The following is a 16,135-nucleotide window of genomic DNA, read 5'->3' as shown; positions in this document are numbered from 1 at the left end:
ACCCTCATTAGCAGCCAACAAAATCCCCCTAGAATGCTGTTCTCCACCATCACACCATCTTGATCTCCCCCCAAAAAGCCCTCAGGCGCAGCTCAACCCCAGCTCCTAGTTCCTGGGCTTCCTCCAGGCCAAGTGGCACCTTGCTCCCCCCTCCCCCCTCCACACACATCAGCCACAGGGCGTGGCTCCCTCCACGGTGGCCAGTTCTTCTTCTCCCAGTTCTCCCTCTCTGAAGAATATGTCCCGCCTCCAAGGCTCCCGGTTCCCTCTGTCAAATGTTTATGGGAAATAACATGACATAAAACTAAAAAACATAAAATATATAACATAAAACATAAAACTGCAGTGGAAACTAAATGGAAAAAGTGTGTAGGTCAAAACGCGACACAGCTTTTACCTCTTCACCACCTACAGAGTTTGTTATGTACGATCATTCAAAAGCGCCATGTTATTTCCCAAAAACATTTGACCGAGGGTACCGGAGCCTCGGAGGCGGGACTTATACTTCGGAGGTCTATGGATGCTTCTCCTTTCACTGAGCTCCCCCTGTAGCCTGGCTCCGCCCGCCTAAGTACTTCCGCTCAATTTGAATTTCCCTTCAGTACTAGTACTAGTGCTAGTACTAGTACTCTCTGTACAAATTAAATGAAATGAAGTGAAGTACGAGAGTCTGGTAGAACCAGGCTACTCCCCCTGTGCTTACAGTCGTGGACAAGGCATGCCTACCTTAAAGGTGACAAACCACAACCATTGTGGTATAATATTATATATTTAAACAATAGATCACGCCAGGCTGTGGTGTGTGCTCATTATACCGCTGCGCGTCGGGGCCGGACAACGCCCCTTCACAGTGGTATACCATTGTATAAAAGCAATAGATCACTTCAGTCAGTGGCATGTGCTCATTATACCACTGTTAAGGGGCGTTGTCCGGCCCCGACGCGTAGCGGAGGGCCGGCGACCCCCTTCGACCCCACATACCACAGCCTGGCGTGATCTATTGCTTAAATATATATATATATATATATATATATATATATAAATATATATATATATATATTTTTTTTTTTGTGCCTCTTCTGACATCACAAGTAGGTGTGACCACCTAGATGTATGCCGGATAGATGAGCAACGTTGGCTACTGTCCACTGGGTAGGCTGGTAGACTGATCTATCCAGCACACATCTAGGTGGACACGCCCCCTTGTGATGTCAGATGAGGCAGATTTTCAAAACGGCTTGTAATGGCTATTCACACTCACACCTGGTGGCATAATATGTCCCCTTTAACCTTGGCAAGCATCATGGTGGACGTTGTCAACTCCTCCATGGGAGCTGGCCTGGTACCCTCTAGCTTCAAAACTGCCGCGGTATCCCCTATCCTCTTAAAGGCAGGTCGGGACCCTGATGACCTCACAGACGACCGATTGATCTCTTGACTTTCTTTAAGTGAGCAGAATTCTAGAAAGAGCAGTCGCCCGCCCGGCTCAACATGTGTGCAACCACGAGCTCTGTGAAGCCCTTCCGACTGGCTTCAGAGCACAACGCAGTCCCTTGTGAACCGCCTGCGCCAAATACAAATCTGCATGGCATCTAACCTAGCTAAAGAGCAGTAAGACACATTGCTTGTGGTTTAAGGTCCCAATGGAACATTTAAATGGCAATAATAATTCAAGTTTTAACGTGATCCCTAGGGACCTCCAAATAATGTCCAAAAAAGCGATTCAGATTTTTTTATTGATCATAATCACTATCTTACTTGTGAGTTATGACCTTTAGTATTACAGACTAATTAGGAAGCACAATTGAACTATGAAGGAACCTCATCACTTGACACTAGGTCTTCTCGACACTGACGTAGACGATTACGTAGGAGGATTCCACAAGTTGCGAGCGCGGGCGAATAGCCGTTTTTGCTGTCAGTCACCGGAGCATAGTGTCACCATATGCAAATATATGGTACTTAGTATCATTGCAAACAAACGTAAACACTGATCCATGCAGCCCCACCTCACAACGGCCCGACATTAGTGTGTGACCCACTGCTCAGCATCACTACACATGGGGTTAAACCATCCCAGGTACCCCAGGTAGTAGCTTGTGATTATGTTGGATGAATAGACTCTCCAATATGAACATGATTTTACCCAGACCGCGTCACTCTGCTTTTAAGCTTGAAAAAAGTATGTTCCACTAAATCCATGATGGTGTATATTAAATAAACGATGCAGTAGAGTAGGACCAATACAGACAATGAAATTTTACTATTGCAATGACCTTTTTGAGTTACATTGACTGGACTGCCCAAAATAGCTTGGTCTATTGTGGTTTTTCCCTTTTTGTTGTAATCTGAGTGTTTGATTAGGTCTGTTGTTTTTCCCTTTGGCTGTAGTTTGAGTCTTGTCTGTTGTTCCTTTCCCCTCACGCTGTATTTTGAGCGTTTGTTTAGGTCTGTTGTTTCTGCCCTCGGCTGTATTTTGAGTGTTTTTCTGGGTTTTGTTGTTAAATATTAAGTACTTCAATTTGCCTTAGCTGTTGATGGATGGCTTCCTGATTACATGGAAGGCATGTTAGCATGCATTGTAATTGTACACTGCTTCAGTGTGTCCGTTTCGATTCCCCTTTGATGTTCTTCTCCTCAGACACATTCTATGATTTGAGGTGGGAGGAATTTCGGCCACATGTGTAATTTTCAAGATATAAAGGATCTTGAGGCCAATGAACTTGTGAAGTTTTCTGTGTACAAGTGAGGCAGATAACACACAATAATGTGCTGGAAAATAATAATTTTTGATGAGAATTGGTCAGTGGGAGTCTTTTTTGTGAAATATTTTTATCAGAATGGCATCAGCCCCAATAATATGATTTAGGCCTTTCGCCTTTGCTGACATTTCATCTTAATATTTAAACTTATATCACTTCACCAATAAGGGGTTTTAACTTTTGAGGCCCTCGAGTCCAAACGGCCCCTTGTCGGGCCGATGTCGTTATCGACCGGCTTGGATTGCCCACGGCATAGACCAACACCAAATAATAGAGAGAAAAGCTCTTGGGGGCTAGACCAGGCTACCGGCCTACAGGAGGTGGCGCCCTACAGCCGGAAAAGTTGTCAAACCAGTTCCAAAATATTTTGCGTCTAAAAGGGTCCACCTCAGTCCGGAACTTGCACCGACTCGTCGTTAAGGCGGCTACCTCATTTTAAGGATTGGTCCAAGTAGAGTCACAAGTCAAAGATCTATTGCTGATTGGCCGAGTTGAATCAGACGCTACGGATCGCGCGCTGTGCATGCGGACGGGAGGCCTGGAGGCTGAACTGCAGTAACCTCGTGTCCGACTGCGGTGACGGGGATATGATGTAACTTTGCAACGTGCATGCCTCATGCCGGTTGCTAGAACAGTTCCACACCGCTGTGCTCTTGAGGTTCACTATCTCAAATCTGCTTAGTACATTCAAACTTATGCAATTTGATGTTGCTCCTTTTTCTTTTAAGCGACTGCCCAAACTATAGGGGTCAGTAATATAAATAGAAGGGCGTGTCAACAAGATGTAGACTAACACTTTGCAAGTGTAGGAGAGTTGTTCAGAATGCATTGTAGACTACCGATTGCATTCAGTGTGCACAAAAAAAACAGTTTAATTGGAAGAGTAATGAAAATACCAGTGTATTTTTTATTTCAGAATATATTTATATTTCACATGTCATTCAGAAGATCCTTGTGCCTCCCTCAGCAGTCATGAATGATGTATCGTGTCAAACAGTTCTGAACAGCAATCGATGTTTGGATGGCTTGTGGCTTGTTAAGTTTTAGTACTTTCTATGATAGTTCCCCGAAAAAAATAACACTGCATTTATGCAGCTATACCTGTACTAGAACAAACCGGTCAGGACCACTAAGTTTAATGACTTACAAAACACCAAGGTAAACATTCACTGCTGGTCTCCAATCCGTATCTTGTTTAAATTCTGAAATAAACACCAGCTACTAAAAGTGATTTCGTTTTGCCATTACTTAAAACTTCTTACACTTGTATTGAAATGCTTGTGTGGTAAGTAGGAGTTAAGTGAGGTGTTAAGATTTTAAAATCAAACCTTCTGATTTGCTTTATAAAGTTGCACTTTTATCATAATTGACAGGATTACAAAACAGATCAGGAATGGATGTAAGTCATAAGGCATTAGGCTTTATCCTGACTTTTTAGGCATCATATCAGGCTCTTATTCAATAGAATTCAATATAGTTAAGGAAAATATTAACATTTCAGAAAGCAGTTTTGTTTCCGCCTTTTTAAATGAATATATTTCTTCCTCATGGACATACAATAACTTAACCAAAACAGGCAACAAAATAAATAAATGAATATGCATTCAAGCCCAGCGTACAACCAGATATTAAGATGAAATATAGAAACGCGTCACAAATTCTTTTCAGGACAATCAACCGAGCAAAAAGACACCGAAAGGGGAAACCAGGCATTGGCATACAAAGAAAACAAAGCAACAGTTCTGATTATCCAAAAGCTATGCTTTTGGTTCTTTAGGGGTTTTTCGCCACTAAAAATCGCTAGGTTAAGGTAAGTGCACCACAACATGTATTCCATGCACAGCACATCATTTTGAGACACCAGAACTGTTACATAACCGTCTGCTACAGGACCCCAAAACACAGGGTCATTCCGCCCCATGCCGTATACTACATAAAGAAATCAATATATATCCATACATTAGATATATAGAATTTTTTTTTTCTTAGCCAGGAACGAGACAAGTCTTGAATAAAGCAAAGCGACAAACTACCACACTTCCAAAAACCATCCTATAAGATATTATAGCGCAGAAGCGATAGAAAACCCACACTGTGATATAGATGGGCCACATGTGCATGAGATGAAGAAAAAAAAAAAAAAAAAACACGTCAACAATTGGCACGTTCTGAAGACCATGGCATATTTCGTAGCCTTTGCAGATTGAAGCCCGTCGGAATCTGCCCGTACGAGTAACAAAGCAACCCTTGACGTCAAGAGATTGTCAAGGAATGGCAGTTAGAATGTTGGACATTTGTCACATCTTCCCGTTGTTTGGAGAAAACTGTCGCAGACTTAGCCTTACACAAAAAAAAAAAGTGTGTAACCGATTGAAAAGATCGTTCTTCCTAGGTAACTGATTTCCGTTTGAAATATCAGATCAGGGGAGTTGTAAAGGAATATATTTGAATTGGTTTACTCTACGCTATGACGACAACTTCAGTATACAAGTTACCAATATACTGAGGTATTGGAAAAAGTATCGGTTTGCTTACATCACTGTGTATACAGCGTCTCTAAACAGTATAGCCGTATGTTCCCCACTATAATGTCACTGCAAGTTATACAGTATATTTTACACTGTGAAACACTGTACACACCGATTGTAGTCAATCCCAGGGCTAATGTGTCCAAATTAAACGCCACACGAGACAAAGGGGAATATTCTCAGTCACATTTTTTGGTTCTCTACTATCTGGCAACTAGTAAACTCATCTGTGGCAACCGATTTAACTGTTGCGAATTGCGTTGTCGCGACAGACAGTATACTACAAAGTGCTAAGGGAGACGTAGCCAAGGGTTGAAACTGAAGCTACTCCCATTACTCTTTTAGAGATTTCATTACGGATTGCCGTTTGCAACGTTATCACCATCCCCGTTTAACCGGGGCTGTGTGTGTGTGTGTGTGTATGTGTGTGTGAGCGGTCCATAGCAGCGGTTATTCTGGAATAGAGCTCATGGATTGTCATCCTCCTCTACACTTTCTTTTGTTTTCCGCTTCAACCCAACAAAGTCAGGATGAATAAAAGTGTCACACTTTTAAATGGGGTACACCTTCTTTTCATATTTTGGATATTCGTAGACACGAGAGTAATGTATGAATATCAACAGAATGCGATGTTATCGTGGCGGTTGGATGTAGCTACACAAAAAGACACACGGCTCCTAAAACAATGATCAAAAAACACACAATCAGGATTTTTGACGTCCTTTTTGATGACGGTTCTGTTGATGCAGGCCGTTTTGTTTCTCCCTCTCTCCCCCTCGCTCTCTACCTCTGGCTGGCCCTCTTAGCCACTTCGAATGCTCGCGTCGCCCGTGCGCTGTACCCGGGCCTGCACTATGTCCCGGGAGGCCCTCTTCCTGTCCGTCGCCAGGCCCAGGAAGCACATGAAGTCGATGAAGCAGGTGGTGAGATTCAGCTTCATGCCGTACTCGCTCGTGGCATAGTCGTATGGGAACGTGTGGTGGTAGTTGTGGAATCCCTCACCTAAAGAGGCAAAGAAAATGTAGCTTCGGGTAAGTCATTAAAATCCACCAAAAACTAACTAAAAGCGTTGAGGTATGTTGCATCAGCAACCAAATTTCCAAAATGTGTTCCAAATGCAAATCACTATAGGATTAGGGAAATACTTTTTGTTGTTTGGCAGACGGCAAACAATTTTTCAAAGAGAATTATTCAGAAGTAACATCATGTACTGAAAATTCTCCAGATTCTCTGTGAACTAAGGCAACATCTGCCCTCAGTGGGAGCCCTGTCCATTATAAAAACATGGGACCGCAGCGGGAGGTTCATTATGCTCACCTATGGCACTGAAGGTCACAAACTTGTTCTCCCTGGGGTTGATGCCGGTGTCGTACGGCCTGTTGCCCCACATGTGGGCGGCGCTGTTGACCAGCCAGGTGGCGTTGAGGACCAGGGTGTACCTCAGCAGGGAAGGCACAAAGTAGGCCACCCAAAGGGACTCTCCCCACATGTACCAGGGCACCACCATGGGCAGCATGAAGCACATGAGCACCACAGACGACTTGTAGTACCTGGTGGGCCGGGAGTAAGAAGCAAGTGGTAAGAGAGGAGTGACTCATCTGTGGTCACGTTAACTCAATAACAGTGCAGGGGAACCCCGAGTGGCACGCAGTCATTTCTTTAAGTTCCATCAGTGAAACAGACTTATGTTGGTCCGGCAACACATGTTGTTTTTTTCCAGTTACTTTATTAGCCTTAAAGTATTTGCCAATAAATCCAACAGGTGGATGAAAAATCCTATCTCCACTGAGAATGCACGAAAAAAGGGTAGCATGCACACAAAAGATCAAGTTCCTCGATTAATACACCAACGTTGCTTTTCTCACTACTCACTTCCTTTGAAACATGACAACTTTGTCTGCCTTCAGGTCACTGAGCTCCAGCTTGCGTCCTTTTTCTATGACGTCGGGGTGCTTGCGAACCATGAGCCATCCGATGTGGGCAAAGAAGAATCCCCGTACGGCGTTGTGGGGGTCTGCGTCCGTCTCAGAGTACTTATGGTGGACCCGATGGTCTCGTGCCCACTCGAAGATGTCATTCTGTGGATTGCCATAAGGTGTTAAGATTACATGCACTTGCAGCCCAACGCGGTGCTTAAGAGTATTATGAAAACTGTAATTATGACTCACTTGCATGTGTGGGGACCCGTGTGTGTGCGTGTGTTTGTTTGTGGTCAAACGCAGTTACCTGAAAGGCCATGGAGTTAGCCAAGCCAAGAAACACTCGTAGGGGTAGGGAGGCCTTGTAAGTCCGGTGACTCCACAAACGGTGGGCTCCCGCTGTTACCCCTAAAGCACTGATCACAAAGCACACGCCGGCTGTGTGGCGACCAGGGATACGTCAACAGATTAGATCACGGGGGGGGGGGGGTAAATGCACTCGGTAAGCATGCAAAAGGTGTTACAGCATCAGGTAGATTCAACCCAATGTTACGAAATACTTACACCAAAGCAAGGTCATATAAGATGCTGAGGGGACTTGGAACAATCCGTAGAATGCCCCGGCGTGCAGGAAAGTCATCAATACTACATTTTTCCATACTATTTCCTTGGGAGGTTTGGGGCCTTCCTGTTCTTTGTACGAGTGATCAAATGTGTCAATCGACGCCGGCGGCTCCGGCAGAACATGTCCGTTCCTAGCGTGGAGCTCAGTGTCCACCGTCATGGTGATGGAGTCTAGAACAGAATTAAAGCTACACATTAAAACATTGTCCCCCCACAGAGTACATATTTATCGTCTTTGGTAAAAGAAGCAGTGGGCCGACTGGTTTCTCTCCAAGGTAACGCTGGGGAGAGATGGTGATGGTGATGGTGGTGGTGACGCTGACTACTGGCTATGTAACAACGTGCAAAACAGCAGCCCTGAACGTGCACAGAAGAGCTAAATATCACAGTCATACTCACGGAAAGAACCGACGAATCCGACACAAAAGTACCCGAGAACGATGTTTAAACCGATGTTGTTGATCGAGGGACTTTTCTAGCTAACTCAACGCATATAAACCCTAGTACAGGCGAGCACTGTGCAGTTTAGTACGCATCTGTGAGATGCGGTCGACGAGCTGGCAGCGACGATTGGCCAATGGGGCTTTGGTACCACCTTAGGCGCGGCCTCCTATTGGCTGCAGCTCTATCTGCTGTTCACGTTCACACTTTATTCATTCCGTGCCAGATGTAAATTTAACCCGGGTGATCCATTTTTTTGGTTGAAATACGTATTGTATTAAACGCGCACCACAAACACATAACCTCAGGTGACACAGACAACGTGTAACCAAAAGCGTATATCAATACAATGTTTAACCGATAAAGACATCCGAGCCCCCCCCCCCTGTTTGGTAACAGTGATCAACGCAGGCTTCCTGTTCAGCCTACATCTGTTTGTGATCTGACACACTCGGCCCAACCTATGTGAATTTGGAAATGTTGATCTTAATAAACTACGGCTCAGTTCTTGACCAAATCAGACTATGCTACTTTTATCGAGAACTGGACCGAGGCATCTTATGATACGCGTCAAAATGTAAACTATATAAGTGTGCATTGTAAGTTGTTGTAGACGTGGAGTGTTGCAGACCCATCAGTTATGCAAGTACAATTGTGTCATTGTCTGCTTATTGATCACGTTGCTTTGCAAGCATATTACTTGTGCTTGTATAGCCAACACAACTGTTGCAATTTGAATACACGACCATTGAGTCCTTTGAATATTGATCGCGATTCCCATTTATTTTATTAACGCCCTATTTCTCCCTTTCTAAAATATATCTTGAAAAATCAATTGATAACCATTATGCACTGGTGGCTAGGAGATAGTGAAGGAAATTAGTTTTCCTATTTTTATAATAGGTCTACTTTACAATTTACATCCACAACAATTAAATTATGAATAAGTCTATTCAAGTAGCAGCATGTCAATAGAATCACAACAAGTGAAGAATTAAACGTTCTCCACATTGTGTGAACTTGCGCTACTTCTGCAATCGAGACAATCGGGGCATCATTCACCGTGAAGAAGCAAACATGAATATGTTTTAAAATAATGTATTTCCACGTTATTTCAAAGCGGATCACCAGACTAGTGCGAGGTGAGAGCTCCCTGCTGCAAACAATCAACCAGCTTGGCGTGTTTGTGTGATTTTAGTCATACGCGTGTACTTTGCAGCTCTGACGTCCTGGCGAGAGAACAGATGGAGCATATTTAAGGTGAACTGATGAAGAAAGAATGAATGGGAAGAGTTCATAGATTGTAAAGTGTTCCCAACTTCATGAGTGTGAGTGTTTTTTATAAGTAGGCTAGGCCTACAGATCCTGTTACTGTGTCGTCACTTTGATTCCTAGATGTAATGGGAGAGGATGTGTCGCCATCTAGTGGAGTCATATTGAAACGCAGTGAGCTCACATTGCTGTTTACTGTGGTGATGCTCTCGCATGCCATATCTTCATGAAACAACTATTCTTCAATCAACTGGAAACTGGAACATTGACGTGCAAGATCGACAACATATCAGTTGTGCACTGCATGCACGGCCTGTGACGTCATCACCCGGCGTCTTTATTTACTTCTGGCCCGGTAATCGAGATGGAAGTAAACAGGGATGAAGCAGATCGTTGCATTGAAATCGCAACGGCGGCGTTGTCAAACCATGAAACGGAGAAAGCTCGACGGTTTCTGGAGAAGGCGCAGAGACTCTTCCCGACGAATAAAGGAAAGAGTAAGTCGCGCGAGCCGCGCATGTTAGCTGTGTAGTCATGCAGCATCCTCCGCAGCATCATCTGCATCCCAGGATGAACATGGCTGTGCCTCAAACCGGGGCCTAGTTCCCAGACTAGGTTAACGTCTTGTAGCATGCCTTAGATTTTTTATCAAAACGGGTGTTTTATTTGGCAAAAGGAATGTTAATACATGTTAATAAATTATAATACATATATCTATATTTATATATATATATATATAAATAGAATAGGCTATTATAAACCGCTTGTGGTCCTGTTTAGAAAGTGTCTTTTTTTAACGTGCGCTATGATATCCAACACTATGTGTAAGCACAGGTTGGCTTTGGCATTTGAGCTGGTGTATTATTATGAATGTTATACATTCCATGTCAATGCTCTTTGTTCCCACTATCACATAGTTTAGGTATTTAATTGATGGAATCTGAATGCTAACAGTTTGTTTATGAATATTTTAGTGCTGCTGGACATGATAGCCAAGAATGGATTCACGCCGGGACATACAGGCCACCAAGGGTCCAATGGAGAGGCCAGATACAGGCACCAGGCCTCCGGAGAGGAGAAGAAACAACCTGAAGCAGCCAAACCCTACACTTCAGACCAGTTGGAGGCTGTGAAGAGGTGTGTTCATTCATGATGTGGCTCTGATACTATTCAGGACAGGAAAAACAAAACTGATGGATTTTTTTTGGTCTGAGGGAACAAATCTATATAAGCTACATATACATTCACATTTAGGGCATTTAGCAGATGCTATTATCCAAAGCGACTTATAACTACTATTTTTAAGTGCAAGGACATACAACATACAATAAGTGCAAGGAGGGTTAGGGGGGTATGGGGGGACTACTGCTATGTGGTGTTGGGGGGGGGGGGGGGGGGGACTACTACTATTTTATCACTTTATTAAATTTTTTATATATTTGTTGTATATTTGTTCAGGGAATTTACATGATATATTACCAATAATTTCATATTTCCTTTTTATTTAGCCAGCTAATTACCCAGAATTTGTTGTTAGCAAAAGCCCAGTATACTGTAGCCTGTAGAAATAGCTGATCATGTGTCCTCACGTTATGTTTTCACTACACGGATCAATCCGGACCTCTAGCCACCCACGATGATCTCCAGAGATTACAACGTAATCTGGGCCATTCAGGGACTGTGTCGAAGTTGATGATGTAAAATACAGACCGCCGCTGGCAAGCAGTCATGGCATCTCGCGAAGCAACGAGCAATAACGTTAGCATTTTAGTAGAGTGAACAGAGCAATACGTTTAGTGATTGCAGAAATGGAGTCCATAACAACTATTGAACAGGAAGTGCACTACTGTGCACTACTGGACGGTCTCTGAAAACAATCCTTGTTCCTCTGATTGGCTGAAGGAGCTTGTCTACCAAGGCAAGGACTCCCGTCCACTGCAAACGATGTGAGCGGCAAGAGGTCCAGACTGATCCGTGTAGCGAAACATACCGTGAGGTCACATGATCAGGGTGGTCTCGAGGCTGTGCATTTCATAATATAAAAACGTTAGCCTTTGGACAATCAATTCTTCTCACTCCTGACATAATAGATATCATGGCGTGGTTCTTCTCCCTACACAGGATAAAACAGTGCAAAGACTTCTATGAAATACTGGGGGTTCTGAAAGAGGCTCCACAAGATGAACTGAAAAGAGCATATAAGAAACTTGCTTTGAGATTCCACCCGGACAAAAACCACGCTCCAGGTGCAACAGAAGCTTTCAAAGGTAATCCATGGGATGTTATGTATTGAATGTTTTTTTTCAATTTCTATTCTATTTTCAATTATACTTTTCGATTTGCAGATACTTACATCCAAAGCAACTGGCAGTATAACATTTCTAGATATGATATGTCCTAAATGACCGGGGAGGGGTTAACCCCTCTTGCTTAGGAATGCCTCTATGTGCAGACTGTGTGGACAGTGGGGGATCTAACCCCCCCCCCCCCCCCCCTCCACTTACGTCAATATGACGTCCTTATTCACCTAGCTGCCATTTTTGGTTCAAATCACAAGCCGGGTGCGGCAACTGAATTGGAAATTCCGCTTTTGCCCCCACCCAGCTAGTGTCAAGAACCAAAATGCAACCAAGATGGCTGCCATGTGAATAAGGCCCATGTTCTTTGTGTTCCACAGCTATAGGGAATGCCTACGCGGTTCTGAGCAACGTTGGCAAACGGAGACAATATGATCAGTGTGAGGAGGAGAGGGGGGACCCCACAGACCCCGGGCCAGAAAACGGACCCTTCCAGGCGGACATATCCCCCGAGGACCTCTTCAATATGTTCTTTGGAGGAGTCTACCCATCAAGTATGTGTTTATTTTTAGCTTTTTTGGCTAGTGCCCATTTTGTGTGCTTGTACTTTCTGATGTGTGTGACGGCCTGGTTTTCCTCCAGGTAACACGCCAGTGTACACCAATGGGAGGATGCGCAATCAGAGACCCGAGAGAAGGGAACGGCAGCGAGAAGTAATGCCATGCAATTACATATTTCCTTACCATTTCAGATTCTACTCGATTTTTTAAATTATGTACTTTTTATTTGCAACAACAGGGGGCGACATTGTGTTACATTAACCGGTTTTTCGTAATCAGCAAGGGTACTGTGTGGATTCTTTCAGAGTTCTCCTCGAGTGTAGTGCTGCATTGTGACAGGGAACATGTTGTCTTGCAGGGAGGCCTTGCTCTCTTTGTCCAGGTCATGCCCATCCTTATCCTGGTCATAGTGTCAGCCCTCAGTCAGATGATGGTCACCAACCCCCCCTACAGCCTCAGCTTCAGACCGTGAGTGTGACTGCCATTGTCGACAGAAAATGTCAATGGCTTAGACAGCCATTTTATACTTGTCAAAGTTACTCAGGCCTTTCTAAAGGCGTTGAAAAAATAAATAATAAAAGAGAAACTCAATATAATTTCATAGATATGTTATGGAATTAACTTGATCTTTCTTTTAAGATATACGACATATGAAAATGAAAGGTGTATGTATTATGCTCACGTTTTTTCATACCCATTTTCTTGAATAAAACCCATTGTTCCTACGCAGCACTTTCATATCCGATGTGGACCTTGTAGGGAAAGGTCCTCCTTAAATCATTCATAATGTCTTCCTTTTCATCCCCTGGCTCCAACATATCTCATAGACATCTGTATGTTGACAGCTCAGTCTTTCAAACATGACTCCCCCTCACATGTTTTAAAGAAACACCACTCCCAGTTACTGGGCATCCCTTTTTGCTTAGATTTACAGTATCCGGAAATGGGAACATTGCTGTTTTTATCGGTTTCATGTTTTTTTGCAGTACGAGCCATTTCTGAAAATCTGAAAATTTGAAGCCTGTCTGACACTGCTAATATCCTTCTAATCCTCCTCGTCCTCCTCCTCGTCCTCCTCGTCCTCCTCCTCCTCCTCCTCCTCCTCCTCCTCCTCCTCCTCACTTAGCTCCTCGGGCCACACGCACAAGAGACTGACAGAGACCCTGAAGGTGGCGTACTATGTGGGCGACCACTTCACAAGGGACAACAGCTTGGCCAAACTGAAGAGCGTGGAGCGTGCAGTTGAGGAGGACTTTGTCTCCAATCTGCGCAACAACTGCTGGAAGGAGAAGCAGCAGAGTATGTTCTCCGCTCAAATATTTGAAGAGAATCACACTCTCACTCAAACACTGACATTCTGTTTCTTTGTTTCATTCTTTTTTAAGTCAAATTAATTGAGTCAAAGATGGTATATTATCCGTCAAGCCATTCGGATGATTGAGAATACATTTCTTCTTTCTTTATTAACATTTACTGTACATAGCCATTTGTATCCTCCAGAAAGCATTTCAATCTGGCGCTAAGCACTGGCTGATGAACGTGAATAAATGCTAGAATACTGGTCAAGAACCATTACGTTTTTTTTCACTAACTACACTATTATCCTTTATTCATGTTGGCATTTAATTGAATCCACGCCTTGTTCTCTCGTTAAGCTGTGTTGCCCTGTGTTGTCCCGCAGAAGAGGGCATGCTCTACCGCGCCCGCTACTTCGGAGACAACGATCTGTACCAAAGAGCCCAGAAGGCCCGCACGCCAAGCTGTGCCAAGCTGTCCGAGATCTCACCCGTGATAAACGGCTGAAGCTTTACCTCACACTGCAAGGCGAGCTCCCTTCATATGGTCTTGTGTTGTCCTTTTCTTAGTCATCCGACAAACAGGTGGGATGTTGGTTATGGTTACAGCCGGATACAAGTTATTTATAAAGTCAACCCTACAGTGATGTCACACAGGAAGCTAGTGGGTGTCCACCAACTTGTAAACTAGTCTTCCTGGCTAACTTCCCGGCTAAAAAGCATAAATCTGTGTGTACTATACCTGTCAAATAAACCAATACATTACAAAATGACCAGTTGGTTCAGTCCACTGGATGGGCTTGTAAGTTGACCTATCATGAGTCCATCTCCAGGTGGCTCTATTAGGAATGTTGACCTTTTCCTCTTCGTTCTCCAGGTTTAGAGAATCATCCCCACACGGCCGTCAGGCCGGTTGTACATAGATACCGTGCGACATTCAGGAAAACCCAAGCACCCAACTCCACTCTGCTGCGATACAGAACGGGCATCTCTTTTACTTGAAGAAACACGGGATGCTCAGGAAAATATCAAGTTAGAGCTGTGACTAAAAACCAGGATGTTCACAAACACATACATACACACACACACACACACACACAAAACACACATACACGTACACAAACACATACACACACGTACACAAACACATACACGTACACAAACACACAGACACACACACACACATAAATGGTCTTCCTGAGTTAGCATGGGTTTTGGATAATCCTACAAAATAACACAATTAATGTGCCATAAAGCCAACTTTGTTTTTACCTCGCGGTTTGAACAGAGAATGCCGAATGAGACTTGCATAAATAGTTAGAAGAGTGGTTGCAATTTCTGTAGCAAAGAGAATATATTTCAAGCACCACAGTGAATGCTTCCTCTTAGACGATTCTACCCATCAAGGTGTCAGCTTTGAGCTCCATCGTTTCACACATCCACGCTTTACGCAGAAACTATGCAGGAATATGATCTACCTTCTTTGACCACCTTGTCTATTTATTGTCCAGTCAGACAACTGTTTTTATGTTAATTTATTCTGCATGTTAGTCTCATTGACCTGTAGCACACTTACAGTCTGTGTTTTTTAAGTGTGAAAGCCTTTGATAATCGAGCTGTCAAAGTTTGATTAGGACAACCCTCAGCCGTAGCGGTGTGTGTCTTTTATTTTATGAATGTATTTATTTTAAAATCCGGCAAATTAAATTAGAAAAATAAGGGAAGAAAAATAACTACTGAAAGCCATTGCTCACTGTCGCACCTTGTTTTTACTCCCGAATGAATACAAAAGAGAAGAAATAAACTTGGTTGGATGAACACGTTGGATCTGAGTCATCTTTGTGGGTACAGCGGATGGGAGGGGTGAAAATCAGAGCCGGGTAAGCATATTTTGCTTGTCCAACCAACCCCTTCACCAGAATGCTGGGGCTGGGAGACAAGGCTTTGAGCATGACGACACTCCTTAGCTCCAGACCACGGGGGAAAAGGAAAATGCTGCAGACCTTCTTAGCTTCCATTGTCCTACAGAAGCCTTACTTTTCTTCTATAGTCTGCTCTCACTGTGTTTGTTCGTTCTGTGAAGCCTCTTGTCTGTAATGTTTAAGTCAAACTATCTTTGGAGGTTGCATGTAGGTCAAGTTGGTGTGAGGATTATGGCGATGGTCACGAAAAAAAATAATATATAGACCTGGATGTGGGACAACGAGAACGTTGCAATGCCTTTATCTGCATAGAAAAGGTGCTGTGTTTTATGGGCCCCGTTAGTGAGATAGTGCCTGTGCATTCAAATACTCATAGCAATCCGCCTTTATTCAAATTATAGTCAAAATCTGTCAAGCCATCCAGCCGTAAACTGACGCATGTTCTCATCTTTGTAGGTTTTTGTATATTTGTGTAAACACATTGCTTTTTGTAATACAAGGTGAGGTATTGCTAG

The 16,135-nt window shown here is 43.5% G+C and overlaps 2 protein-coding genes across 2 annotated transcripts; one reads left to right on the top strand and one right to left on the bottom strand.

Annotated features, from left to right (window-relative positions):
• Positions 1–5,083: 5,083 nt before the first annotated feature.
• Positions 5,084–8,593, bottom strand: scd (stearoyl-CoA desaturase (delta-9-desaturase)). Its single transcript, XM_056577314.1, has 6 exons — positions 8,233–8,593; positions 7,774–8,004; positions 7,517–7,647; positions 7,163–7,368; positions 6,608–6,840; positions 5,084–6,292 (listed from the first exon to the last, which is right to left on the bottom strand). The coding sequence occupies exons 2-6, from the start codon at positions 7,991–7,993 to the stop codon at positions 6,093–6,095; spliced, it is 990 nt and encodes a 329-aa protein (XP_056433289.1). The 5' UTR covers positions 7,994–8,004; positions 8,233–8,593; the 3' UTR covers positions 5,084–6,092.
• Positions 8,594–9,415: 822 nt separating this feature from the next.
• Positions 9,416–15,511, top strand: dnajb12b (DnaJ heat shock protein family (Hsp40) member B12b). The gene is made up of 10 exons (XM_056576630.1): positions 9,416–9,534; positions 9,670–10,043; positions 10,521–10,683; positions 11,668–11,813; positions 12,224–12,397; positions 12,486–12,556; positions 12,762–12,871; positions 13,530–13,702; positions 14,085–14,227; positions 14,576–15,511. Exons 2-9 carry the CDS (start codon positions 9,911–9,913, stop codon positions 14,204–14,206), a joined length of 1,092 nt encoding a protein of 363 aa, XP_056432605.1. The 5' UTR covers positions 9,416–9,534; positions 9,670–9,910; the 3' UTR covers positions 14,207–14,227; positions 14,576–15,511.
• The last annotated feature ends 624 nt before the right edge of the window (positions 15,512–16,135 follow it).

This window comes from Gadus chalcogrammus, chromosome 18 (genome assembly GCF_026213295.1).
Source record: "Gadus chalcogrammus isolate NIFS_2021 chromosome 18, NIFS_Gcha_1.0, whole genome shotgun sequence".
Classification (NCBI taxonomy): domain Eukaryota; kingdom Metazoa; phylum Chordata; class Actinopteri; order Gadiformes; family Gadidae; genus Gadus; species Gadus chalcogrammus.
Note: the sequence above shows the minus strand (reverse complement) of the source record. Positions and strands in the feature narration are given on the sequence as shown.